The following is a 26,710-nucleotide window of genomic DNA, read 5'->3' as shown; positions in this document are numbered from 1 at the left end:
GTGTCTGTCTGTGGCATCGTAGCTCCCGAACGGATGAACCGATTTAGATTTAGTTTTGTTTGTCTGAAAGCTGAGTTAGTCGGGAGTGTTCTTAGCCATGTTTCATGAAAATCGGTCTACTATGTCGCAGTCGGGGGTTTTTTTCAAAATTTTAATTTTGTGGTTAGGTTATTCAGTTTGCCTTTCCACCATAGATGATGCGCTACGTGAATTTGATATCCAATTATCCACCTATCACATACATTCAGCGCATCTCTGGTGGAAAGGCACCCTCATAGCATTCTTCTATAGTGAGAGAATGTGCCAAGTGAGTGCAAAAAGTCAGCTAATATAATCTTGGATCGGATGCACCTGCTTACTCTACTTTTTGTTGTCCCTTTCTTTATCTAGGCTGGCTGTGGGAATGCAAAATATCTCTATCGTTCACTTTTTATCGCGACGTTGGTGGCAAATAAGTCTAAAACTTACCGCTGAATGCAAACTCAATTTCGTGTTTATATTACAAATTTTACCCCGTGCGAGTTACTAAACAGCTGCATATTAAAAGTAAGGTGTTTAGTAAACTACTTTATCTCAGTTAAAAGTTAAAACGAACATGTCACTATAAACTTCTTGCTTCGCTCTTCTCAATGCCTCGATTTATTTTCGAAAAAAATACTCAAGTTAGGAATTACATATAAACCATAAATCGAGCAAATGAATTTACTTTGCGTGTCAAACGAACTCAGTCAAAAATTCTAGGTAGTCCGTCCTTATGTCCCTATTGACATCTTGCAGCTTTCGCGCATCCATTTTTGGAGGTGGAAGTCAACGAAAACGTCGAAAACATAAAAAATGCTTCGTTACGTGATATTTAATTGCAACAACAAAAGTCATGAAGACTCAAGGGTCAGAGACATATTTCCCATCACAGGTAAGTAACAATAACAATGTCAGGACAAAATGTGGCACGCTCGGCCCCTAGACTAATAGATTAATTTATTTCTTCTATCTAAATATACCTAGTTCTGTGACGCAAGTATAACGGGTTAGCACTAATTGCCTAGCTGGTTATAAATATTATTTCAGTAGATTAGCAAAGTAATGTCTTGGCTCTAGTTAATACGAAAATCCGATAAGTAACGCCTACTTCTTTTCATTATATTTCATTTGTTTTTATATTGTTTAGTATTAAAAGAAATTATTTTTAGTCAACTCAGCTTGTCAGAATTAAAAATAGTAGTATTATACTAGTATTGCTGTTCCATTTGAAATAGTATTGTATTTAAACATTAATACTAGTAAATAGGTTTATGATATGACGGCTTATCAGCCAAAACAAACTGCTTAAAAGCCGATACACGTATTTGGCAGCCCCGCCTACCATTATGCGTCAACAGTGTTGATCCAGTATTACGAATGTTTCGCATGTCATTTGATTCGCATATCCGCTAATACGCGGCTCATGTATCACGATATTCGCGATACAATTCACCACTAAACCCCACTTTAAAAACGTAGTACCAACCTTTACTTTACACTTCGATAAGTACAACAATACTACCGTATAACTCTATAAAACTGGGCTTAAAATGGTCTGGCTCGTCTGGTCTGACCGCTATCGCTTTAGTCCTTTTTAGATTGGGTATAGATATGATGTATTGGGTCCGTGGCGATTCATCAAATGCCGACACTGACGGATTGCACGACGGCGCCGCGGTACCGTTGTCTGGTGATGATTGCTACGTAATGTTCGCGATTGCGATGAAAGCACATCGGAAATTTTTATATGTCTCTCTTGTTTGAATATGCAAGAGATAGAGAGACTGATGTTGTCTATAGGCTCTGTACCTCAGGCCTGTAGGCAAGAGAACAATCTCTTTCTCTACCGCTCTTCTGACTTAACCAGTGGCGTATCGTTTGCGAACCGTCTACGATGGTACTATAGATGTCCGATTTTCTGGGTTTATTTTAGATTTGTCGCGACATTTCATCATCTTATTGGCCATTTATCGCTCCTCTTGCCACTTATTTCGGCCGTAAGAAAATCTCATTCCAAAAGTGACCCACAATCTTTCATATATCGTCCATCGTCCATTGCACCCAACAACCCAACGGCACTTCGGCTAAGTGACAATCGTTGACGCAACGTGGCGAACGAAACGCAGTCTGGCTCTGTCGCGCCACTACAGAAGAGCGATAGGGAGAACTAGCTACGAAAAGCTTATGAAGCGTTAGCGATTAAGACGTTATCTAGGTACCCTGTGCTGAGGGTTAAAGTGTAAAAAAACCCAATAACCCAGCATTTCTCAGTGTTAACCGAATTTGTTTAGTCTTGGCACCTATTTTGTCTACTAAGCTAAGCGTTGATATATCGTCCCATTAGCATATTCCGATCATTACCTACAAGCCGACGCTAATGATCATCAAACTCCCATAAATCCATTACTCTATCTTATTGTGTTAGTGGAGCTATTTATTACCTATGTTATTATCGACAGCGTTTAGAATTGATTAGGTTTAAGATTATGTTGACAGCTATTACCACAAAGTTATGTTTCAATTGTAATTAGTTTAAATTTAGCGTTCTTAACTTTATATTCAAAAGAAAAAGCCCTCTTAACATTTTCATTTCGTTTTGAATTTCCTGTGTTAGAGTAAAATATGATAACGTGACCTTGTTTTTAGCCGTTAGTGGTAGGCTTTTGTGTGCATCAAACCCTTCTATATCATCCTATTTGTGTTTAAAGAACTGTATTTCCCAAAAGAAAAATTTACATTTTCACTTAATGAGAGTAATTCTACAAATCTACACTGTAGACAGCTATTGAAATAGAAACGCACAAACTTCATTTTATGAGGCCTTTTTAATTTTCAACAGTGAGGCGATGTTATAACTACATAAAAATTAACTACATATAACGATATAACCTCAGTCAGATGGTGTTTTTTTACGCACTAGTGCGAGAAGTGGTTCATTATATGCCAGGTCGAAACTTCGGAGGGCCACCTGAACTGAAAAACGTCGTACGATCAGGGTTCGAAAATATCCGATATTTATAATAAATATCAAAATATCGGATATTTATGATATATATCGGATATATATCATCTTTGATATATATCCATTTTGTATGGAAGGCATATTATTATTTTGTTGCATTATTTATGAATACTACTATAGATAAGGAAAAATCTACTAAAAAACATAACATTTAGTAGAAAAAGGAGTAACAAACACATAAAAAGTATATTTTTAACAATGTGACATTTTTTTACCATTTTTGTATTGCAATAATTAAAAAAAAATGATATTATATCGGATATTTATATCCATTGATATATATCGTCGAACCCAGCTGGATATATATCCGATATATATCGGATATATATCTTGATATATATCCTCGAACCCTGCGTACGATACACGACACGTGCGAGAAGGAAATTTGTATCTCGTGTCGATTTAAAATCACATTTATCGCCACTCGTTTCGAACTTCCTTTTTTACGCACTTGTATCGTAATGTACTATTTGTTGACCGTGGCTATGAATGTCCTCTGTGGCTCTGCTCCATTTCAATTTCTGCCCGTTCGTCTCAGGTGTTGCTACAATTCCTTTCAGACGCTTGCCTTTTCCGCGGGACTATTCTAAGTTATACCAAAATACAGTACTAAAGTTAGGTATTCTAGGACAGCTTATAAATCAGAGTCGCGGCCCCATTCCGCATCGTAATGGACGCCGAATTCATTATTCAGTCCAGCCGATATGGGCCGGGTCAATTCGAGTCGATGGATGCTGGCCTGGCCGTTTGATTTTGAAATACACCCGAACAGCTATACATAAACAATGTATTGGGTTGGTAAGAAAGTAATGAGCGAATCATAACCAATATTGTAATTTTTATTTAATTTATTATTTTAATCATTTATCAAAAATATAACGGCCTTCGTAATCTACTACTTGTCTCCATCGTTCTGGTAAAGAATGAATAGCATTGGCGAAGAAGTTCTTAGGTTTAGATTCAAAAAACTCAGCTATGTACTGTCGTAGATGGGCTTGATCATCGAACTTTTTTTCATTCAAGGCATTGCTTAGCGATCTGAACAATGCGTAATCCGTAGGTGCCAAGTCTGGAGAGTACGGTGGATGAGGTATCACTTTCCAACCTAGCTCCAATAGCTTTAGCCGAGTCACTTTTGCAATGTGTGGGCGAGCATTGTCGTGTAAGAAAAAACTTTAGCATGCTGTGGACGATTCTGACAGATTTTTTGGTTTAAGTTTTCAAGCTGATTACAGTATACTGATGCGGTAACAATCATTCCACTTGGTAGGAGTTCCCAGTGAATAATACCATGAATATCCCACCAAACGGACAGCATAACTTTTTTCGGGTGAGGCTCTGTTTTTGGTGCCTCTATTCCTTTTTCGTTTGGAGCTAGCCACTGACGTTTGCGTGTGTGATTTATATATAAGACCCATTTTTCATCTCCAGTGATAAGATGGTCCAACCAGTTGAATGTGCGGCGAAAAGACAGAAGTTGTATGCAGATATCGGCACGGCGGTTTAGTTGATCTCTATCAAGTTCGTGCGGTATCCAAACACTATTTGTAGTATTTTCCCAACTCGTGTAAATGTGTTTCTATGGTGACATGAGAGCAGCCTAACTCGGTAGTAAGAGTACGACTCGTTAGCCTCGGATCTCCTTCAATTAAGGTTTTTAATTTGGCTACATCAATCTTCACCGGTCGACCAGACTTAGGTTGATCTGATAATGAAAAGTCGCCACTACGAAACCGCTGGAACCATCGTTTCGCCGTGGCCTCAGACACAACTTCAGGAGCAACACGCTGACATATATTACGCACTGCTTCGGCGGCTGAATGGCCAGACTGAAATTCATATAGTAAGCAATGCCTTACATGCACTTTTAATTCGTCCATTTTCTTCCTTATATTAGCTCGGCGACAGCTAGTGAATGACTGACGAGAAACTGTGCGACTCGCCCTTTATATACTTTCGGCCATAGAAGATTCTAGAACTCTCTCAAAAATTTTATGTGGAATTCAATCGATCGCTCATTACTTTCTTACCAACCCAATACAATGCTAAATTCCTGCTGCGATACGGACCCAGAGGCCAAGTCTCACTGTCTCAAAAGTTTTAACATCAGCTAAATTTATGCCTGGAAGTGAGCAAGACAAGTTGTTAGTGTTGCAACGTATTTTTTTTTCCCGAGACTTTGTTTATCCATCTTTCTCTTGAGGATAAACGTAGAGATTTGTACTGCTGAGTGTACTATTTATATAATAACATTTTATTTATTTAGCTTTATTTGATGTTCATATGCGCATTGTAATATGCCTACTTGAAAAATAAATATTTCATTTTCATTTTCATTTTTTTTTTCATGTAAAATTTTACCTCATTAATAGTGTATAGTTGTACATTAGTTGTACCCGCAGCAAACCGTTCCCTTATTCGGTAAAGCATGCCTGAATAGTCGAAAGCTCGTGTTACTGCGATATAATTACACACAACATCGCTCCAACCGCCTAATAGTGGATATTTAATGGTAATTGTCCTTTGACACAGTATTCCCGCCGTGCGGGCACTTAGGCTAGGGACACATTGGCGTATATTATTGATATATTGTCGTATCGGCGTCGGTTTACTTTGTATACACCAGTGGCCCGTTTCTCGAAAGGTACAAGCCTTGTATTACAAGTGTGTTTCCATGACAACCCATACGATTTGACAGTTCGCGCACTTGTAATACATGGCTTGTACCTTTCGAGAAACGGGCCCCTGGGGCCCGTTTCTCGAAGCTACAAGTTACAATTTACAAGTGGTAGTCAATGTCTAATATGACAAGTTGGAAAGAGACTTCCGCTTGTAACTTGTAACTTTCAGTTTTGAGAAATGGGCCCCAGGCAGGCAAGTATGGTCGCGCGATAAATGATAAAACATCTGGCCGTCCCTATCGCACTTACAAATAGTGCGATAGGGACGGCCAGATGTTTTATCATTTATTGCCTGCCAGAAGTCGGACTGGGTGAGCTGTTTTCCTTACAATTTGATACATCTTCATATCTTATACGAGTGAGCTTGATCGCTTTTTATTTGGTGTATGGTATCATTGGTATCTATTTCAGGTTTTGCACTTACCTATATATAAAGTATATAAACACTATTATGTACTTTAGCATGTAGTTGCGCTCTCTCGGAAGGGTTTCCACGGAAGACCAGCGTCGAGATTCTTAAGTGGTATCTTGACATTAAGCTGAGTGGAGACCCTTTCAGTGACGCTTAACAATAAATTAGTACTGTCTATGTAATTCCTAAATTTAAGTGTTTTCTGAATAAATTTCTTCTATTCTATTCTATTCTATATCTTAAAGCAAATAGCTCACCCTTTCCGAGATTTGCTTATCACACTGAGGCCTGATTCCTAAAACTTTCCAAAGCAGAAGGTGTGGCGAAAATGGGCAACAGCATGATGCCATTGATGCCGCTTAAAAACGTTTACAAAATGCCCGAAGGTGACTAGCGACGCATCTTCACTGTGTTGAGCGTAATTCACATCACGTCTACATAAATACCTATTTGTATGAAGAACTTTTGAAGAGGCTTCATGCCTCCGCTACGTCGTCTAATTCACGCTTTAATTTCCTCTTGGTACAGTCAGCCAGTTTACGACTTTTCGACCTTATGTGTTAAAAATAGAGTTGAAAAGTGCTAAACCACTTTCTTGGCTGACCGTACATAGCTTGTACGGTCCGGTACCATTTGAATGAACAATTGGGTGATACCGCATCACCACAATGCGCATACATGATAATAAGCGTAAATGACGTTCACTTATTTACTTCATTGTCGCGAACGAGTTCTAAATGAATTGTCGCAGCGAAACAAAAATAAAAATATGTAATCGCCAGTGTGTCCTCGCCTTTATCATGTAAAGCTTGTCGATCCGAATTCGTAATGAGACTTGTTCATCATTCATTGATTATTTGTGTTGCCGTGTCTACTGTCGCCACCACTTATATCTGATCGGCTGACGTGCTCTATAATATCTAAACACGCCTCGGACAGGCGCACCTCGGACACTGGCGATCAAATATATGAAAGAGTCGCGTTCTTACGCACACAGTCTAAGCTAGTGTAGGTAAACGCTTACTATGCTTGTATGAGTGAGATATATCAGGTCGACTAGTCGCGTTCTTGACAGGCGGTAACTGTGAGGTAACCGAGGGTGGGCGGCACTTTCAGCGGGGAGCGGGAATGGCCATACTGTACGAAAGTATTCTATAATATATTATGATATAGGTGAGTATATCTTTGTGCGCAACTTGGCCGTATCGATGTATCTTAATGGCGATTGTACTTACGTCAAAAGAAATTGTTTGTCTATTCTGATATGGTTTGACATTACGTGCCATCGGGTTTTTTGCTTCTGCATATTTGATGACAGCGGTTGATGACCTGGGTTCCGCTTTACCACGGTGGTTATTTTTTGTCGTTCATTGCTAATTGTGTCGCTTAACTTCAAACTCGGGTAAATCCATTCTGCTATAAGGTTGATTATCTTTCAGATAATAACAGTTTTTTTATACAGGGTGTATTTTGAAAGCAGGTTAGTAAGGGCAGCTATGAGATCCCGTCAAAAATGCTTTTTCTCGTACCCTGTATGTTTTTTCCAAAATCTGTAAATGCCAGTTTTCATTAATTTGAAATCGAGGGATGGTCTCCTTAGACCATTTTTAACCGACTTCAAAAAAGGAGGAGGTTCTCAATTCGACTGAATGTTTTTTTATATTTTTTAGGGTTCCGTAGCCAAAATGGCAAAAACGGAACCCTTATAGTTTCGTCATGTCCGTCTGTCCGTCTGTCCGTCTGTCCGTCTGTCCGTCTGTCACAGCCGATTTACTCGGAAACTATAAGTACTACAGTGATGAAATTTGATGGGAATATGTGTTGTATGAACCGCTACAAAATTATGACACTAAATAGTAAAAAAAAGAATTGGGGGTGGGGCCCCCCATACATGTAACTGAGGGATGAAAATTTTTTTTTCGATGTACATACCCGTGTGGGGTATCACTGGAAAGGTCTTTTAAAATGATATAAAGTTTTCTAAAAACATTTTTCTTAAAGTGAACGGTTTTTGAGATATCAGCTCTCAAAGTCGTAAAAAGTATGTCCCCCCCCCTCTATTTTTATAACTACGGGGTATAAAATTCTAAAAAAAATAGAGGTGATGCATGCTAATTAACTCTTTCAACGATTTTTGGTTTGATCAAAGTATCTCTTATAGTTTTTGAGATAGGTTGATTTAACTGTAATTTTGGTTAAATATTTGCTGCTACGGAACCCTTTGTGCGCGAGCCCGACTCGCACTTGGCCGGTTTTTATTTTTTTTTGTATGTATGTTAGTCGATATCTCCGAGGATCGTGGACCGATTTTCAAAATTTTTTTTTTGATCGAACGGGTATAACCCCGAGATGGTCCCATTGGCACCAAGTCGGGGTCTGATGATGGGATCTTGGAGAAATCGAGGGAACTCTTCAAATGTTATAGGCACATGTAATGTTCTTAGTGTATTTTTCAAAGGTACACCAGTATTTACGCCTGATGGTAATAATTTTATGTGGCTGAGCTGATGATGGAAGGTCAACTCCTCAACGGTTAGGAGTTAAAGGATAATTCTTTCACTACTGTACATATATTCGGACTGATACATATAATATCACTAGGAACCACTAAAAATCAACAAAAAAATTAACTTTTTAACAAAAAATAAAACCGCCTTCAAAAAAAGCGTGTTACAAAACAAGGAGAAACTAAAAAGCCAAAAATAATAAACCTTCGAATTCAGATTTCTTATCGGATTGCAATAATCTAAACATCCAAATTATAAACAAATCAATTATTTTTGGAGTCGGGGCCAGCCTGCGTATGGTTGGGTGGGGCAAACAGGAAATAGTAAGGCGACGAACAGGTCTGGTACCGACTACAAAAATAATTGATTTGTTTATAATTTGGATCTTTAGATTATTGCAATCCGATAAGAAATCTGAATTCGAAGGTTTATTATTTTTGGCTTTTTAGTTTCTCCTTGTTTTGTAACACGCTTTTTTTTTAAGTTAAGCGATACTACTACTTGTCTAAAAAGGCTTGGAAATAAAGATGTTACATCTTTTAGCCCCTAAAAACAAACTTTAGCTTTTGACTGACAAAGCTTTTTTTACTCCAAAGCTTTTGAAAAACGAAATACTTATTCGTAGTAGTAAATCGTAAGGTAGGGCCTACCACATGACAATCGAAATTTCGGTATCTACAGAGGAATTTTGAATTTTGTGCTTCGCGATAGGCCCTCAAAAGTTATCGGCTTGGAAACTAATGTAGTGAACAGAACCCTTTCAGACTATACTGTAAATACAGGTAACATTATATCTCTTTGATTATCTTTATTGTATGTTTAAGAACTTAATGACTCGAGTTTTAACTATAAAACTCCCGTGAGACTCATACATATTTAAAAATATTTTAAGCGGGTTACTCACGTATTAAGTCGATATAGCGTTCACACGCAGCTCAGGAAATGGATGCGTTCGCCAAAAGACAAGGAGCCCTTAAATGTTCCCGGGGTGTACAGGATCCCGTGTTCCTGTGGGAAATCATACATTGGAGAGACCGGCCGGAACATCTCGACAAGGCTTTCTGAACACATACGTAGTATGAAGGGCCGGGACACCCACAGCTCTGCGGTGACAGAACACATATTGGATTCGGACACGACGCACTATGTAAGATTTGATAGGGTAACCGTACTGGCGCGAGAAAAGTTCTTCGTTCAGCGGAAAATACGGGAAGCTATAGAAATTAGTCGTCATCCTAATTTCAATCGTGACAGTGGTTGGTCGGTGCCACCTAGTTGGAAAACAGTTCTAGGCACTACGTCGGTCCCCAGTGTAAACGCACCCTTAACAAGTGACGTAATAAGTGTTGTGTGCAATCCTGCTTTTGACAAAAGTAACATAGTGGGTAGCTCCGATCTCGCCACGGTGACGTCGCCCGCGCCGCCGACCCCCCCTGCGCCTGTCCTCAGCAGCCGCGCGCACCGAGCAAGCGCCCGCAGTATGCGTCGCGCGTCGCGCTCTCGACATGTAAAGGCGGGGTGTCGCTACTCTTGAGAAAGGTTCTCGAAATTGAACCGAAACATGTCGAACGCTATATCGACTTAATACGTGAGTGACTCGAGTTTTATTATAATTTTCCACACAGCTGAATGTCAATGTTGTTCATCAAATTTAAATAACAATTTATATTTTTCCACGCAAGTTACTGTCAATATTGTACATCAAAATATTAAAAAAAATAGCAAACATTTTCCCCTACAATAACCGTTCCTATACTTCCTATATAGGACACGTGTTATCGCATCGTGCAGTAATTGCATGCGTTGTTTGTACGAATGAATCAATATTTTCGGTCGACTGTATGCCGTTCGTATCAGCAGAGTGAGAGTGACCGATGACGCTGACGTTCGCAATTTCGATGTGGTTAACGTAGATTTTCAGTACAGTATATGTAGACTGCAGCACAGACTGCAGACTGCATATGATTTAGGTTAACTCTCGGTTTCACTGTCTTTACTCACAGCGGGGCTAGCACACATTTCGCGAGATTATGTCGCCGCGACTACACTGGCAAAAAAAAAAGAGTAGAAATGGAACCATTTTTTTATAGCAACGATTTCTGTTTTCATACAAAAGTGACTCAATACTCTCAATTGTTGCCACATGAAAAACGCTTTATTATATTTACATAGGGCGGCTAGATACTGTCGCGTCAATCATGTGCTAGCAGCAGGTGTCAATCTTTTATTTCAAGGTGTACCCTACGCTAAGCTTCAGGACACTCCATTCTGTTCTGGATTCTATTATTGTTCTCGTTATACCTCCATACAATCCATATAAGGTCGTTTTTTGGCTTTCTTTAATATTAACGCTTTTATTTTAAGGCAACTCTCAATGATGTCATAAAGTTGTCCGGTATACGAGTTTCGCTTATTGAGGTTTACATATATTTGTTTTCGACCGAACGGAAGCGGCAATATTCGCGAGAAAGTTTTTTTTACAAGCCTCTTCTTAGGTAACTATGAAAGTAGTCTTCAAAGTTTGCAAACCTTTCGAAAACTAACTTATGAAATATCGATGTCTATTCCCAGATGCCATTTTTTTAAATTAGTTTAGACTCTAGAAAATAAAATAATGAATTGGCTTGCTATCCAAACTAATATTATAAATGGGAAAGTGTGAGTGTCTGTTTGTTTGTCCGTCTTTCACAGCAAAACGGAGCGAGGAATTGTCGTGATTTTTTAAGTGGAGATAGTTGAAAGAATGGAGAATGACATATGATACTTATTGTCTCTTTCTAACTCGAGCGAAGCCGCGGGCAAAAGCAAGTACCTAATATTATAAAATTCTAAATAAAAATTGTAAAAACAGCATATAAAATTACCCATATCTATCTAAACCATGCAAATCTCGTTTTATGTAGATGAAAGCGGACACAAGGTTACCATCATATCATAGCAAAGTCACGTTTCAAATATCCCTCGTCAATTAGCATTAGCACCACGCCCTCTACTTACTTTACAATTTATACCACTATCGTAAATGTCATAATCATGTCCAGTGTCATTGCCTGAAGTGTTTTCTTCACGCTATATGTTTGTACAGGACAGTAGCCAAGAGTACAATAATAGTTCATGCTCTGTAGCCTGTAGCGGATCGTACTTATTTCTATCTCGCTCTTCCGTATTGGCGCGACAGATCCAGAATACCAACGTCACAATCGCTTAGACTGAAATCACATCTATCAGCAATGAGGAGGCACACTGACATTTTGTGAGAGAGAAAAAATATCATCTTCTCGCTCTCATGTATGAAATTCTTTATCTGTGCAATGGAATGGAATAAAAAGGTGGCGCCATGTGTCACCTTCACCGTCACCTTTGAGTGTGCCTCCTTATTCAGCATCGAACCGCATTTTGTGTATGAGAAATCGCTTGTTAGTAGGAACATGCGTACGCTTTCAGCTTTCCGATTCGTAAGCATCTTAATACTAGCGAGCTAAGCGATTCGTAAGCGTATCTTAGCTAGCTCTCCCTAACACTCGTTTCTATTGTCTCTTCGGCTAGGCAGTTGCATATCGTTAACCACGGAGCGTAGATCGTATTCTTGGCTACAGGCTCCCCCGACCGATCGACCGTCCCCGTCAGTGTATACTTTATTACAATGGAGTAAGATTGAAAAGAGTAAACATCCGTCACGGCCAACGTACACGTAATGTGCTAAAGTCATGTCATTCGCCATTTTGGAAGGTGTGTCTAATCTGTAACGCTAATTCGCGTTTTTGGTTGTATTTGCTTGCGTAATGAGAGGCACGAGTAAGCTAGTAAAAGGCATGGCTTAGGTGCAAATTTAAGCGGCAAATAGCGGTTTTTGTGACAAAACATTTCATATGTTCGTTGAAAATATTCACACGGACACAATACTATATTTCCGAGGGAAGACTAAAGCTGTGTTTTTATTTAGTGTTCTGAACAGTGCACCGTTAGTGCGTTTTCACATTATCCGATCCGATATCGGATGTAGGACCGATAGCCCATACATTACAGGCGCCATCTTTATTTTTTCTATTGAAGTCCTTCCACATCCGATATCGGTTCGGATAATGTGAAAACGGACCTAAAGTTCAGCCACACATGCGCGTTTTGAGATCGTAGGCGGAGCTTCAGCGGAGCACAATGATAGCGGTGCGCCGGCGGAACGCTGGCGTAGCGCCCAGCGGACACCGGCGGGAACTACGAGCGCGGAATGCGCGCGGATTGCGAGCGGAACGCCAGCGTTCCGCCGGCGCACCGCTATCATTGCGCTTTTTTATACTACGTCGGTGGCAAACAAGCATACGGCCCGCCTGATGTAAAGCGGTCACCGTAACCTATGGACGCCTGCAACTCAAACAGTGTCACAAGCGCGTTGCCACCCTATTAGAAACTTGTACACTCCCTCATTTGTATCATTGCGCTCCGCTAACGCTACGCTATCAAAACGCTTTATGTGCGGCGGAGGCTTTAAGGCATGGTACGGAAGTCAAGTGTTTTCATTTGCGCACGCACGAACGAATGCTCGTTGAGAACAGTAAGTAAAAACGTTTGCGTTTTTTTGCGTCGCGCGTTTTTTATTTCGTTCTTATTTTCTGGGTTTGAGCGTATCGCGGTTTCTTTTCGGGCTATCTAATCGAGCTAACACGCCCTTTGTAATGTATGGAATATTATAGCGACTGCCATATAGCGTGCGTGCCCTACTAATAATGAGTATTGGCCTTTGCTGTGCGTCCCTTATGGTTATCTTGGCTATCAGCGTCGTGACTTAGGGCTCATTATATTGGTAATCTTTGCACACGAGATAACCGGTATCTTACATACTTAATACATGTATTTTTGCATTTTAATGAGCTTAGTCATTAATCGATTTAATAGGTACTGTATAAACTGCATTTATTATTTATTTCATATGACATAGTATGATCATTAACTTCGCACTGACTACTTAATTCTGCAAAGAATCCTGAAGAAGAAGCATCTCATCTAACAAGGTTGAAATTACACTGAAATTAAACTCTTTGACCGTTTCTGATTTCTAGACTTATAGAGAATACCTACTTCTAGCATGATCTGCTTTTTATGCCTTTTAGAGTTAAGACCAAGCTATGTTATGCAACGATTTTGGGACATCAAAGGCTGTAAAAGGGTTAAGTAAACTTTGTATTTTAAAGAAGTTTGACGTTCAAAAATAACATTTGGTTGGACCGACGGGCTTGTCAAAATTGCTGCCTAATTAGCTCGGTATGACTACTCTTGCAATAATATGTAACACAACGAGGGTTGCAAAATCTTCATCTTATTGTAAAGCTACAAGAGTGAGTCATATATTTTGGCAGCCTTCGAAGATTCTTTCCATATTATTGCAGATGATTGTACTCGTGTTGTGATGTTAGTATAAATACCATCTTTGTTTCCACATTCGCTAATGTAGGCCTGATGAACGATAATATTTGCACGTCTGTTTGAGAAAACGTTTTCCAGAATATGAACAAATATTGTGCGTATGTCTGCGATAACATACGCTAATCGCGCTAAACATAGGCGCCGGCAATGTATTATCATACAACAATGCCGTCCTAGATCTAATGAGTGTGGTTATGGTTAGTCGTGAGACTAAACAGGCGCGACTTCGAAACCGGACTCGTGTACTGGTTTTAGAAACGATAGCCAAATTGTAAATAATAAATGAAATAATAGCAATTCTTAAGAATGGCTGGCGTCCACTAGGTTCGCCGATTATACAGTCACCCGCAATAATACTACATTACGAATATTATGTCATATACATGTTAATTATAAAAGCGTGTCAGCTGTTTGCAGAATAACATATTAGGTAGTTCCTTTCGAAGAGTAACATATTAGTGTGCGCCTGTGTGGTGACGGGGTAAGAATTACACCATCTATCTTTCCGTGTGTGTCATAGAAGTCGACTGTGGGATATGGGTTAAATTGTGGAGTAGGCGAGAAGCTGGCAACATGTCACTGCAATGTGTCACAATTTCGTTTTCTTTCAACTCCTTAATTGCCAAGAGTGGAATTGAAACTTGAGTAGTTTAATGTGGTAGGCGTCTTTTTCAACCTAGCGTTTTCCTGGCCTAGCGCCAGGGTCCGCTTTCCTGCTCAATCCCTCTGCCTGGTCTTCGGCATCCTGAGGTGTGACTTGTTCTCTTGCATGTCCACTGTCACGACGCCCATCAGCCATCGCTTCTTAGGCCTGTCCCGGCCACGTGACCTAGGGCGTGATTTTATGTATGTACATATTATTGTAGGGGACTGTACCACCGCATCCCGTTCGCTGTCATCTGAATGAACGGCCTTTTGACTGGAGATGCACGAGATGCCTCGTTAAGTATGCACTATTATCGTTAACATTTGACCCGTGCCGCGATTGCATATCTCTCCGTGACCTTAATGAGACCAATGCACTCACGCGACCCCCTTATCGTGCTATTGTTAACCAGTATATTTATTTTAACTTCTGATTAGCAGAAACGTCTGCAATCGATGCCACTAGGCTTAGAATAAATTTAAAAGTGGAAAATGTCTGCCTTGGGTGAGACTTGAACTCACGGCCTCTGGATCGATACTCCAGCGCTCTGCCAACTGAGCCATCAAGACTTCAACCAAGCCAGCGAAATTTTCCACTACTGTCGCTACGGGTCCCATTGACCTTAGTAGTGGAAAATTTCGCTGGCTTGGTTGAAGTCTTGGTGGCTCAGTTGGCAGAGCGCTGGAGTATCGATCCAGAGGCCGTGAGTTCAAGTCTCACCCAAGGCAGACAGTATATTTATATTTAAAAAAATGTTAATTAAACATAAGCAAGATTCAAAGAGCATCTTGTCAATGTGTAAGGAACTGAATTTCCAATGTGACTTTTAAGAGTCGCTAGGGATAATACAATTGATCTACATGGTGGCTAGATTAGCTGAGTAGGGACGATATAGCGCTGGAGCCATGAGTTCAAGTCTCACAGAACACAAAACTACAATGATCCCACTTTTAAATTTATTCAGAGATTAAAATGTAAATAATTTTCAGTGTACATCTAAGCAGAAATATATGAATTTGAGATGTCAAACAGATGTTACTGTGTCATAAATTAAAATCACTGCAAATAATTATAATTGTCACAATGTTAATTTACACTTCTTGTCAAATAAAAAATCGACAACACTATTAATTGCTCTTGTCTATAAAATTCCAAATTGATTGGCTTTTGTTTGGATCATATACATGATATACATGCCAGCACCGAAATGAATTCTGCTTTAATTACATAATTACCAAAAGCATCAAGTAAATAAAATTATCTCTCTCGCTAGTAAACAATAAAAATATACAATTTTACGATACTGACATTTTTATGGGACGATCAAATTTATAGCGACCGAGTTTGCTCTTTATTTATGTCCTCCGTACAGGGCATAAATGTATGGATGCGTCTTCCACGTGTATTATATGTCACGGTGTGACAGTAATTTGTCGTTTTTTAAGAACTTTATTTTAGCGGTGTGATTTAGTGTGTCGTTGTAAATGCTCTGTTGAGTAATTTGCACAGTTCTTGCTATTCTCGTTCTTCGCTGAGGATCGTGACATCATGTCATTCTGTCATGTTCTTGCTATATTACATATAAATTCAGACTAATACACATGATCCATTTGAAATTTAAATATCTCTATTGCTGATTTAGACGCGGTGGGCGAACTCGCGTCCGATTTTAGATACATTGCGGATTATTCGTTACCGATCAAATGAAACATTGTAATGAAACTCTCCTGCGAGACCTCGTATCGTGTAAATCTGCCTTTAAGTCTTGAGCCGTCAGACAATTAATTTGACGCTTCGCACGATCTTCGGTAACCTCTGCTCTGTCGTAAAACCACGTGTGAGAGAACGCAGAAATAGTTGAGTTGGACTAGCAGTGAATATAGCTTTTGATATCGGTTTCGTAATAATATGTTATGATACTTTTTTGAAGGCACATAAATATGCGGCGAGCTTTGGGTGTACAAGTAAAGCCTCCGCCACACTTAAAGCGTTTTGATAGCGTGGCGTTAGCGGAGCGTCTGCGGACCGCAATGATAGAGGTGCGCCGGCGGAACGCTGGCGTTCCGCTCGCAATCCGCGCTCCTTAGTTCCCGCCGGCGTCCGCTGGGCGCAACGCCAGCGTTCGTCCGGCGGCGGCGCACCGCTATCGTTGCGCTCCGCTACCGCTTCGCCTACGCTATCAAAACGCGCATGTGTGGCCGAGCTTTAAGATCATGTCAGCCGGCCGAAATGACAATCGTCAACGCGTGATATTATCGTAAGCGTTTGTGCATTTGGCTACATACCCAGGTGACTGTATCATGGTATCTGAGGCTGTTCAGCCAGCAAAGCAATTCAAATTTTAAAGCTATCATAATAAGCTATATTCATAATAAAATCATGAAATACAGTCAAATAGTCGCTTGGGTTTGAATAACTGTGGTTTGCACTGAATTTCATTGTAGAAATAACGAAACGTGTTACCTAAATAATTTGTTTCGCACTGATTAATACAAATAAATAACTCTCCAATATTAATAATTCTTCATAATATTATATAGAAAGTAAATACTAATATAAAGGATTTACCCATATTGAATGTCCGGCCATTTTCGGAAACCTTTTAATTATGCAAATATTTTAATTAAGTCCGGCAAACGTGTTATATTAAAATAACGGGATGTTAAAATTTTATACGACGACCCAAAAGCGAAAACTACGCAGGCCTGCGTTGATTGAGTATTGATTTATTTTGGACAATGTTTTAACGTACTGTATATGTTGGTGCAATATTTGCTCTGCCGGATTGATTCTGTGTTTTAGTTCCGTTATGCGAGATTTGATTGGAACGGCATGTTGGATGTATTTCGACTATATTCGGCGCTTAGGGCGGTGGGCGGTGTATAACAAGCTGAAGTTTATATGGGAGATCCTGTCGGAAATTTGAATGCTCCTGGGGGCCGATTTTTGAGTCTCACTGTCACTAAAATACCGGTTGAAAACGGTGAATTGCCTATTATTTTCAGTGACAATTTTCTGAATTCGAACGCTGTGAGACTCAAAAATCGGCCCCCTGATGGTCGATCAGACTGATCGTGTAAAACATTGTGCAACGTGAAAATCATAGTTCCCAGAGTCAGCATATCTATTTTTTGGACAGTGGATGGACTGGCAACACCGCCGGGAGCAAACGTCAAATTAGCTCGACGTATTTAAAAATGTTAAATTAATTATTTTACTGTAATAATAACATAGTTTTAGTGATAATTAGAAAGTTCACGTCGTAATTAAAGTGCTCAAATGTTATTTTAACATTACGTCAAACGCAAGAAGCAAAATATCGACGACAGAGGACAAGGCAACTGTCAACGGCCTAACGTTCCAGATTTAAAATTATACTGTATTTCGCCGAAGATTTTTACAGATGAGTATTGTTTTCATTATCTATAAGCCTAGTATTTAGTTTATTAGCCCATATTGCAAAGAATTACTCATTGCCATACTTCCTTTTGTGGTTACTTTACATGTTTTAGAGGAGAAACTTGATTGAAACATAGTAGGTTTTTAACATTTGAATTACATACTAATACCATTGTGGATCACTTTAAAACAGCATAATCATACCCATTGGTAATCATTTAACTTGTAAAATAGTGAATTTTAAAGGCTATTCAATGATTTTCTTATATAGTAAATAAAACCTGCAAATACTATAGTTTATTTCTTTTTAGTCACCATATTTTGTTAGAAGCATTACATATTATTACATTTCTTTGTTCATATATCTCACATATAAATATGCTTCCAGCAACAACCACTAAAATGACAACACGCAGGGACGTCCTACTAGCCAAAATGCAACAACTACAGAGAGAGCTCAAAACGGCCAATGAGTTGAACACAAAACTTCTTCAAGAACAGGAAGAATGTGAGCAGGAAATTGAGTCTGTTGTTCGAACAAATACAAGTCTCAAAGCCCAGCTTGCAACTCAAGATGTCGAATTCGAAGATATGCAGGGGCAGCGAGATGAATTACAGGCCATCGTTGACAGATTCAAGCAATGTCAGGAGATACACGAGCAGGCACTGCAACGCATCCAGGACCTGGAACAGCAGCTGGAGGAGTCAGAAGCAAAAATGACTTGCAAGTATTGCTCGGGCCAGGCCAGACCGACGGATAACAATTTAAGTATTTTTGCAGAACTTAATAGTTTTGAGTTAGATTTTGTTCATAATGAAACAGTGTGTTCCCCAATAGTAGAAAGTTTAACAAGTCCTGTAAAATGTCCCGCCAATGAGGTTAATAAAATTAGTATGAAGGGATCCAACAAAATCAAAAAATATCTAAAATTAAGTAGATTCATAAGGAAATCAAAACTTTTACTGAAACGCCATAATTTAGTATTCAAGAAATTTCACTCCAAGTTAAGTAATTTGGCCTTAAGTGATGAACTTTTAATTTGTCAGCATCAATTGGACCAGACAGTCGAAGAGTTGAATCATCGCTCTAATGAAATAAGAAAATTAGAACTAAAGTTAAAAGACCTCAATAATAAAGAGGAACTCTCAAGTAAAGCATTGCAGGAATACATAGCTTTTATGAATGATGTTCTAGTGCCGGGCAGCGGGTACCCGCTGCGCATGGAGTCACCGCGGCCTACGACGCGCCCCGTCGAGCCGGAGTCGCCCGCGCTGCGTGCCGCGTTGGCCGCGCCGGGGACACCCTCCCTGCGCGCCCTGTTCGCCAAGCGCCTCTCCCTCGCGTCCGAGCCGCGCCGCGACCCGAGCCCGCCGTCCGCACCGCGGCCTCGCCGCCGTCACGGTCGCGCCTCGCGGAGCCGGCCCCGCCGCCGCCGCCGCGCGCCGTCGAGTCGGCTCCCTCGCCGCCGAGCCTCGCCAAGCTGGCTCTGGCGCTGCTGACCTACGTCGAGCCCTCTCCGTCGCCGCCCGCCACTGCGCCGCCGCCGCCGCCGCCGGGCGCCGCACCCTGCCGTGCGCCCGCCACTGCCCCGGCACCGCCGCCGCGCCCGCGCCCGCGCGCCGCCCGCACCGTGCTGTACAGTGACGAGGCGGGCGTCGGCCTGGGCGCGCTGCTGGCGGAGCGCCTCCACCACCGAGTCATCAACGACTGTCACCCGGGGCCACCGTCGATCGACTGATCGAATGTATCTCTGCAGGCGAGTTTGACTGCGACTCCACGCTCGTAGTTTTCATAGGGAACAGTGTCGACTGTACTAAGCGAGATATTTTAAAACTATCCGCTACTCTGTCGAAGGTCGACCGAGAAGAGGTTGCGAAGATCATTATTTGTGCGCTCCCGTACAGAATGTCTAGCAAAGTCAACAAGAGGGTGTTTCACTACAACTCTTTATTATATAATTTGGCGTTGTACAGTAGTACGATTTCGTATTTTGATACGAATAAATTTATAGATGAGTTTGTTATGCCTTATAAGAAAACCTACCTACCGAGGAGATGTTTAGTAGAATGTGCTGACCTGTTAGCGTATAACATTAAAGGCCCCGACGTGGCTAGCACGGCGTTTAATAATAATATGAAACGGTTTAATTTTTCATGCCCCGGTAGCGAGGGTTTCGAGATGAAGCCGTCTGGTGATTTGAATTTAAACTAACAGCTCCGACAACGAGTGCACCAGCCGGCTCCATTTTTATTGATCACTGCGATGCTAGTATGATAGGTAAAACCAATTTATTGAACCTGGTTCACCAAAATATCCAAGGATTCACTTGTAAGGAACTTGAAATTGATTTGTATTTGCAGTCGTCGAATATTGACATACTCTGTATTACTGAGCACTGGCTTAAAGAACATGAATTTATGTTTAATTTTAAGAATCATAGTATAATTAGTTCTTTTTTAGGAAATCTAGTAACCGTGGCGGGTCATTAATAATGGTTAAGCATAACTTAAAAAGTAAAGAGCGCAGAGACATTGTTGACATGTCTGTAGAACGCCATATTGAACTTTCTTGTGTTGAGATGGACCAATTTATCATTATATGCGTGTACAGGCCCCCTTCGGCGGACTATAATGTATTTGAATCAGTAATAGATGACGTACTTAGTAGTGTTTTTAGAACCCAAAAAAGTATAATTGTGTGTGGCGATTTTAATGTCAACATACTTGAACATTCGCCATTATGTGGAAGGTTATTAAACACCTTCAAATCCTTTAACTTGGTTAACTTATTCTGCGAACCCACTCGAATCACAGCAACCAGTGCTACATGTATAGATAACATTTTTAGTAACAAGGATGCGATTAGTAAATCTGTTATTAACAACCTAAGTTCTGATCACTGTGGTCTAAAAGCTTCTTTCAATGAGAAAACAGAAGAAATTCCGCAAGATACTTTATGTAGGCCAATCTCTCAAAGGCTCCTAGATTTATTTAATCGTAATGTTACCAAACGATTATGTTGTCTTTCATGTACGCAAGAAAACCCCAATTGTTTGAGTTCTGATTTATTTAACTGCATTAAAAATGAATTTGATGTCTGTTTCACTAAAAAGAAAGTAAAAAGCAGGACCAAGACTAAATTTAGCGACTGGGCTACGCCGGATATTCATAAGACAAGACGCCAACTCTACGACTTATACGATTTAAAAGCCACTGATAAAAGGCCGGAATTTCTGGAGCATGTTCGGAATTTTTCAAAATCTTTTAAGATGATGTGTGTCGCCGCGAAAGCTAATCACTTGTCTAAAAAGATCCTAAATTCTAGTGATAAGGTTAAAACTGCCTGGCAGGTGATCGGCAATGAAACTGGGAAACGTAAAATGAAGGATCCGCACTACAAGCTACGAATTGGTGACGCTTTAGTAAGTTCCGACCGTGAAGTGGCAGATCATTTTGAGCAGTTTTTCTCGAATATACCGGTAGAAACAACAAAGTCTCTTAATTCGTCGCCAGATGTCGCTGAAGAAATTTTGAAGAGAAATGTAGCGGAATGTACAGAATTCTTCAAATTTTCGTATATCACTCCGAACATAGTTCTTAAGACTTTTAGATCACTGAATTTAAAGAAAACTGAAGATCTATGGGGCCTGTCAGTCAAAGTTTTGCATTCCATTATTGAATCTATTGCACCATATTTAGCTGAGATTTTCAACAGATGCATTGATGTTGGCACTTTTCCAGATATTATGAAACATAGCAAAATTATCCCGTTGTTTAAATCAGGAACGAAGACAGATCCTACGAACTTTAGGCCGATTTCAATACTACCTGCATTAAGCAAAGTGTTTGAGAAACTTATTTTAAATCAACTGCTGTCGCATTTCAACAGAAATAAACTGCTTGATAGCAATCAATTTGGTTTTACCAAAGGTCGATCAACCACTGACGCTGGTGCGGTACTCCTAAAGCACATCTTTGACGCTTGGGAAAAAGCTCAAGATGCTGTTGGAATTTTCTGTGATCTGTCCAAGGCATTTGATTGCGTAGATCACGAAAATTTAAAACGAAAATTAAGCCACTACGGGATAAAAGCCGGTGCCCTCGACTTAGTCTCATCATATCTGTCGGATAGGACTCAGAGAGTAGTTATTAATGGAACTCATTCGGCGGGGTCCCCGGTAGCCCTCGGAGTGCCTCAAGGTTCAATTCTTGGTCCCTTCCTCTTTTTAGTATATATTAATGACCTACCCACTCTTGTTAAAGGCAGACATGATATAGTGTTATTTGCGGATGACACTTCTCTTATATTCAAAGTGGACAGGAAGGAAAATAGCTTCGACAGTATTAATGATGCCCTATCAACTATAGTTAACTGGTTTACGGCAAACAATCTACTTTTGAACGCCAAGAAAACCAAATGCATCAAGTTTGCGTTACCTAACGTCAAGCAGATAAATAACAGCAAAATCCAAATAAAAGGTGATACGCTGGAGTTTGAAGACCAAACTGTTTTCCTGGGAGTCACTTTAGACTCAAAACTGCAATGGCACGCACATATTGCTACTTTAGCTAACAAACTTAGTTCAGCTGCCTACGCAGTAAGGAGAATCAGACAGCTAACAAACGTAGAGACGGCCAGGCTGGTATACTTTGGTTACTTCCATAGTGTTATGTCGTATGGAATTCTGTTATGGGGTAAAGCCGCAGATATTCAGACGATATTTGTGCTGCAAAAGCGAGCTGTACGTTCCATATATGGACTGGGCGCTCGAGCTTCCCTAAGAGAGAAATTCAAAGAGGTGAACATTCTTACCGTTGCCTCTCAGTACATACTTGAGAATATTATGTATGCTAGGAAAAACATCCATGAATACAAGCTTAACAGTGATATCCATAACTATAACACTAGAAACAAACATAAACTTGCCGTGCCCTTCCACCGTCTCCGTAAGGTTAGTACGTCTTTCGTTGGGAACTGTACACGTTTTTATAACAAAATCCCCATTGATGTAGTGAACTTGCCACTCGGCAAATTTAAGTCACATGTTAAGCGCTGTTTGCTAGGTAAAGCTTACTATACGGTAAATGATTTTATAAATGATAAAAATGCCTTTAAGCCAGTAGCTTGATTATGGTAGCAGAAGTTTGTAATACAACCGTACTAGTATCCAGTAAAAATGACACAGCGTAATTTTTCTCATGTGATTGTATTGTATCATTAGTTATGTTAGTAGGACGCTTAGAGACCTTATACACCTCTAAGATTTTTGTTTTCATTATATAGCGTAGTTATATAAAATTTATTTAAAGTATGATAGTACACTGACCCTTAGAGACCTTTACATCTCTAAGTCACGTTGAGCATGTAATTAGTTATGTATAGCTATACTAGGCATTGTTGCCCTCTTTAATGTCACCTACAAGCTTAATGTCGTGTTTCACTGTGTCGATTTTTCTTTTGTCAATTTGCTGTTAGCTTGAACATGTCATGCTCGCTTAAAAGTCTTTGCTTACGGTGGCGTGTTGATCGGGTCGCCACCTTCCCGAATGGAGGTTGAGGGAGGCGATGGCTGAGATACGCGTCATACTCGTGAACGGGTGCTGTTTGTGGAGACTGGTCTGTTCAAGCTTACCTGGGCCACATGTTTTGTTAGATTATTTAACTTTACTTTTGAGCGGATTGCGAGACACTACATTCGGTTCTTGTAAGAATTAAACTTAAGTAAGTAATGTCTTAAGGATGACACTAGAGACCATCACGTTGTCGTTTAATTTAGTTAATTTTAGCTTTTGGACACTTAGAGACTTTATACATCTCTGAGATTTTGATTATATTTTATTTTAAAATAGACTCCTTACTTTAATGACCTTGTTGTCGTTTGATTAAGTTAATGTTAGTTTTTTGGACACTTAGAGACCTTATACATCTCTGAGATTTTGATTATATTTTTAAACTTAATTTGTAACCTTGATTGGCCCTTATTTGTAAACTTGATTTGTTCTTTAATGATTGACAACTAGAGACTTGTACATCTCTTGAAATGTGTAATTTAGCTGTTCATTTTCTGTATTTTTTATTTTTTTTTGTATTATTTGACAAAGGTTTTTACTTTTAAATATTTTAATTTTATAAAATTTGACTCTTGGAGACGCTATACATCTCCATGGATTATTTGATTAAGTATAATATTTTTACTTGTAATATTCAGTCTTTTACAACTATTGAAGTATTATAGATTTCTTTTATCTTTGTATCTGTTTGCACTTTCTTTATGTATTGATTATAGTTAGTAATAATATGACATTTAGAGACTTTATACATCTCTAATTCTATATCAGTGTATAGCTACTTTGCTTATGATTAATATTTTTAGTTAATATTTCTATTAATTTCATTTGTTTAACTTTAATGAATACTCTGTAATGTTGACATGTAAAAGTGCCCCCGTGGCCTATTTGCTGAATAAATGATTTTGTATTTTGTATTTTGTATTTTGTAACCTTAAAACATCGCATGCGTATGTTAACTGCATAGTTGCGTACACGTTTGCACACCTGCATAGCTGCGATACTCCGCATAGTTTAGCGTGCATGTGGTGCATGCCACCCGCACATGTGGCCTGTTCGCATGACACATGACATTGTTTCTAACGATAGGTATAATCTATAATCCATATATGTACCTATTAAAAAAGGAGTGATTCTTGTGATTTAACTTATGAAAGTGTTATGTACAAATGTATAGTGAGCTGCAAAATCAAAATCAAATCAAAATCAAAATAATTTATTCAGCAAATAGGCCACAGGGGCACTTTTACACGTCACATGTACATAGGTATTTAAAATTGCATGCAGAAAATTGCATGGAGAAATTATGAATGAATTCATTGATAACTTCGCAATGCACTTTTGCAGCATAGCACATATTTAATTAAAACGGTTTAAATAAAGGCTAACCATATCTCTTCTTTGTCGTTTCATAGCATGTTTCGGGGAGCTATGATGTCATATTTTAATTAAAACGGTTTAAATAAAGGCTAACCATATCTCTTCTTTGTCGTTTCACTTTTCATAGAGCCATCCTATCCTGGTCATCATTGGTGACGCACTGCTTGATTTAAGCGTACTGTCCTAGGGCTGGGCATAGGCCTCTCCTCTCGCTTCTTCCATTCAACTCTGTTATTTGATAATTTGCATAAAATGTGTCTAACTAAGTCATCCCATCCCGTCTCTTATTATCTCTTTTTCAGTCTACTTGGTCCCCAGCCTCTCTCGACACAGTATAATAAAGAGTACTATTATTATCCATACTTCCATTCTAATATTATAAATGGGAAAGTGTGTGTGTCTGTTCGTTTGTCCGTCTTTCACGGCAAAACGGAGCGACGAACTGACGTGATTTTTTAAGTGGAGATAGTTGAAGGGGTGGAAAGTGACATAGGCTACTTTTTGTCTCTTTCTAACCCCTCACTTCTCTAAAATGGGGGATGGAAGTTTGTATAGAGCACTAGCGTTTGTCCGCCGCTTCGCTCGCGTTAGAAAGAGTCAAAAAGTAGCCTATGTCACTCTCCATCACGTCGATTCGTCGCTCCGTTGTGCCGTGAAAGACGGACAAACAAACAGACACACACACTTTTCCATTTATAATATTAGTATGGATTCCGCAATTTTCGAATTTAACGCGAGCGAAACGCCGCGGGCAAATGCTAGTAGGTATATTATAAAAATATGTACAACTCAAAGTCATGAAAGTCTCGTCAAACTCCCCAGTGTAAAAGCAATATTGCAGCCGCCTGCAGATCAAGTCTAAACCATTTCTTCGAAGTTTTAAACCGTCGTAAAGCACGACTGCTGCAGCTTACCGAGAAAATCAATTCCAGGAGCACGCGGGAATAGGTCGCTGGGAATACAGTAAAAACCGCACTAACTGTTTTATTATGGGTATTTTAGTAGTTACTCTTGTGTTCAAAGTCTTAATGGTACTTTAGACTAGAACTAGAAGCATGTCAGGCCTAAAACGTGAGTTTATCGATATTCATTGAATATTGAATTAATATTAGTTACGAAATAGTACATTACTATGGGCATTTTCAGAATTTGGGTCCCCCCAATTAGCTCAACTTGTTAACAAAAATTAACTTGCTGTCAGTTTTGTGACGACAATTAAGCATAAAATCTGTCAAAAAATGAACTTTTTTCACATTTTGAATATAGATTATCGCTTAAAGTTTATGTAATTAACACAAAAACAATATTTTTATTCAAATTTCATGCTTAACTATCGTCACAAAACTGACAGCGAGTTAATTTTTGTTAACGATTTACACTAATTGGGGGGTCTCAAATTCTGAAAATGCCCCTATACAGGTGCGGAAAAGAGGAAGTACGAAACGAGTAATTGAAACGTCTGATACGAGGTGATAAATTAAAACACGACCGAGGGAAGTGTTTTAAATCGACACAAGTTACGAATGTCCTCCTCACAGGTGTATCGCACGACGTTTTTCAGTACATCTGGCCCTTTGAAGTTTCAACATACGCTCATAAAGTATTACTTCTCACACTAGTGCGATAACGTAGCACCATGTGTACTGAAAAGTACAT

The 26,710-nt window shown here is 39.5% G+C and overlaps 1 protein-coding gene across 1 annotated transcript; it reads left to right on the top strand.

The window, feature by feature from the left end:
• The first annotated feature begins 18,508 nt into the window (after nucleotides 1-18,508).
• LOC125238058 (formin-like protein 1) lies at nucleotides 18,509-19,845 on the top strand. Its single transcript, XM_048145347.1, has 2 exons — nucleotides 18,509-18,834; nucleotides 19,302-19,845. Exons 1-2 carry the CDS (start codon nucleotides 18,509-18,511, stop codon nucleotides 19,843-19,845), a joined length of 870 nt encoding a protein of 289 aa, XP_048001304.1.
• Nucleotides 19,846-26,710: the final 6,865 nt, after the last annotated feature.

Source organism: Leguminivora glycinivorella, chromosome 22 (assembly GCF_023078275.1).
Source record: "Leguminivora glycinivorella isolate SPB_JAAS2020 chromosome 22, LegGlyc_1.1, whole genome shotgun sequence".
NCBI classification, from domain to species: domain Eukaryota; kingdom Metazoa; phylum Arthropoda; class Insecta; order Lepidoptera; family Tortricidae; genus Leguminivora; species Leguminivora glycinivorella.
Note: the sequence above shows the minus strand (reverse complement) of the source record. Positions and strands in the feature narration are given on the sequence as shown.

What these genes read in the sequence shown, in the direction of transcription:
- LOC125238058 (XM_048145347.1), top strand. Translation starts at nt 18,509, where the DNA reads ATGACAACACGCAGGGACGTCCTACTAGCCAAAATGCAACAACTACAG. An exon ending in GAAGCAAAAATGACTTGCAA is followed by an intron (nt 18,835 to 19,301) that starts GTATTGCTCGGG and finishes ATGATGTTCTAG; the next exon opens with TGCCGGGCAGCGGGTACCCG.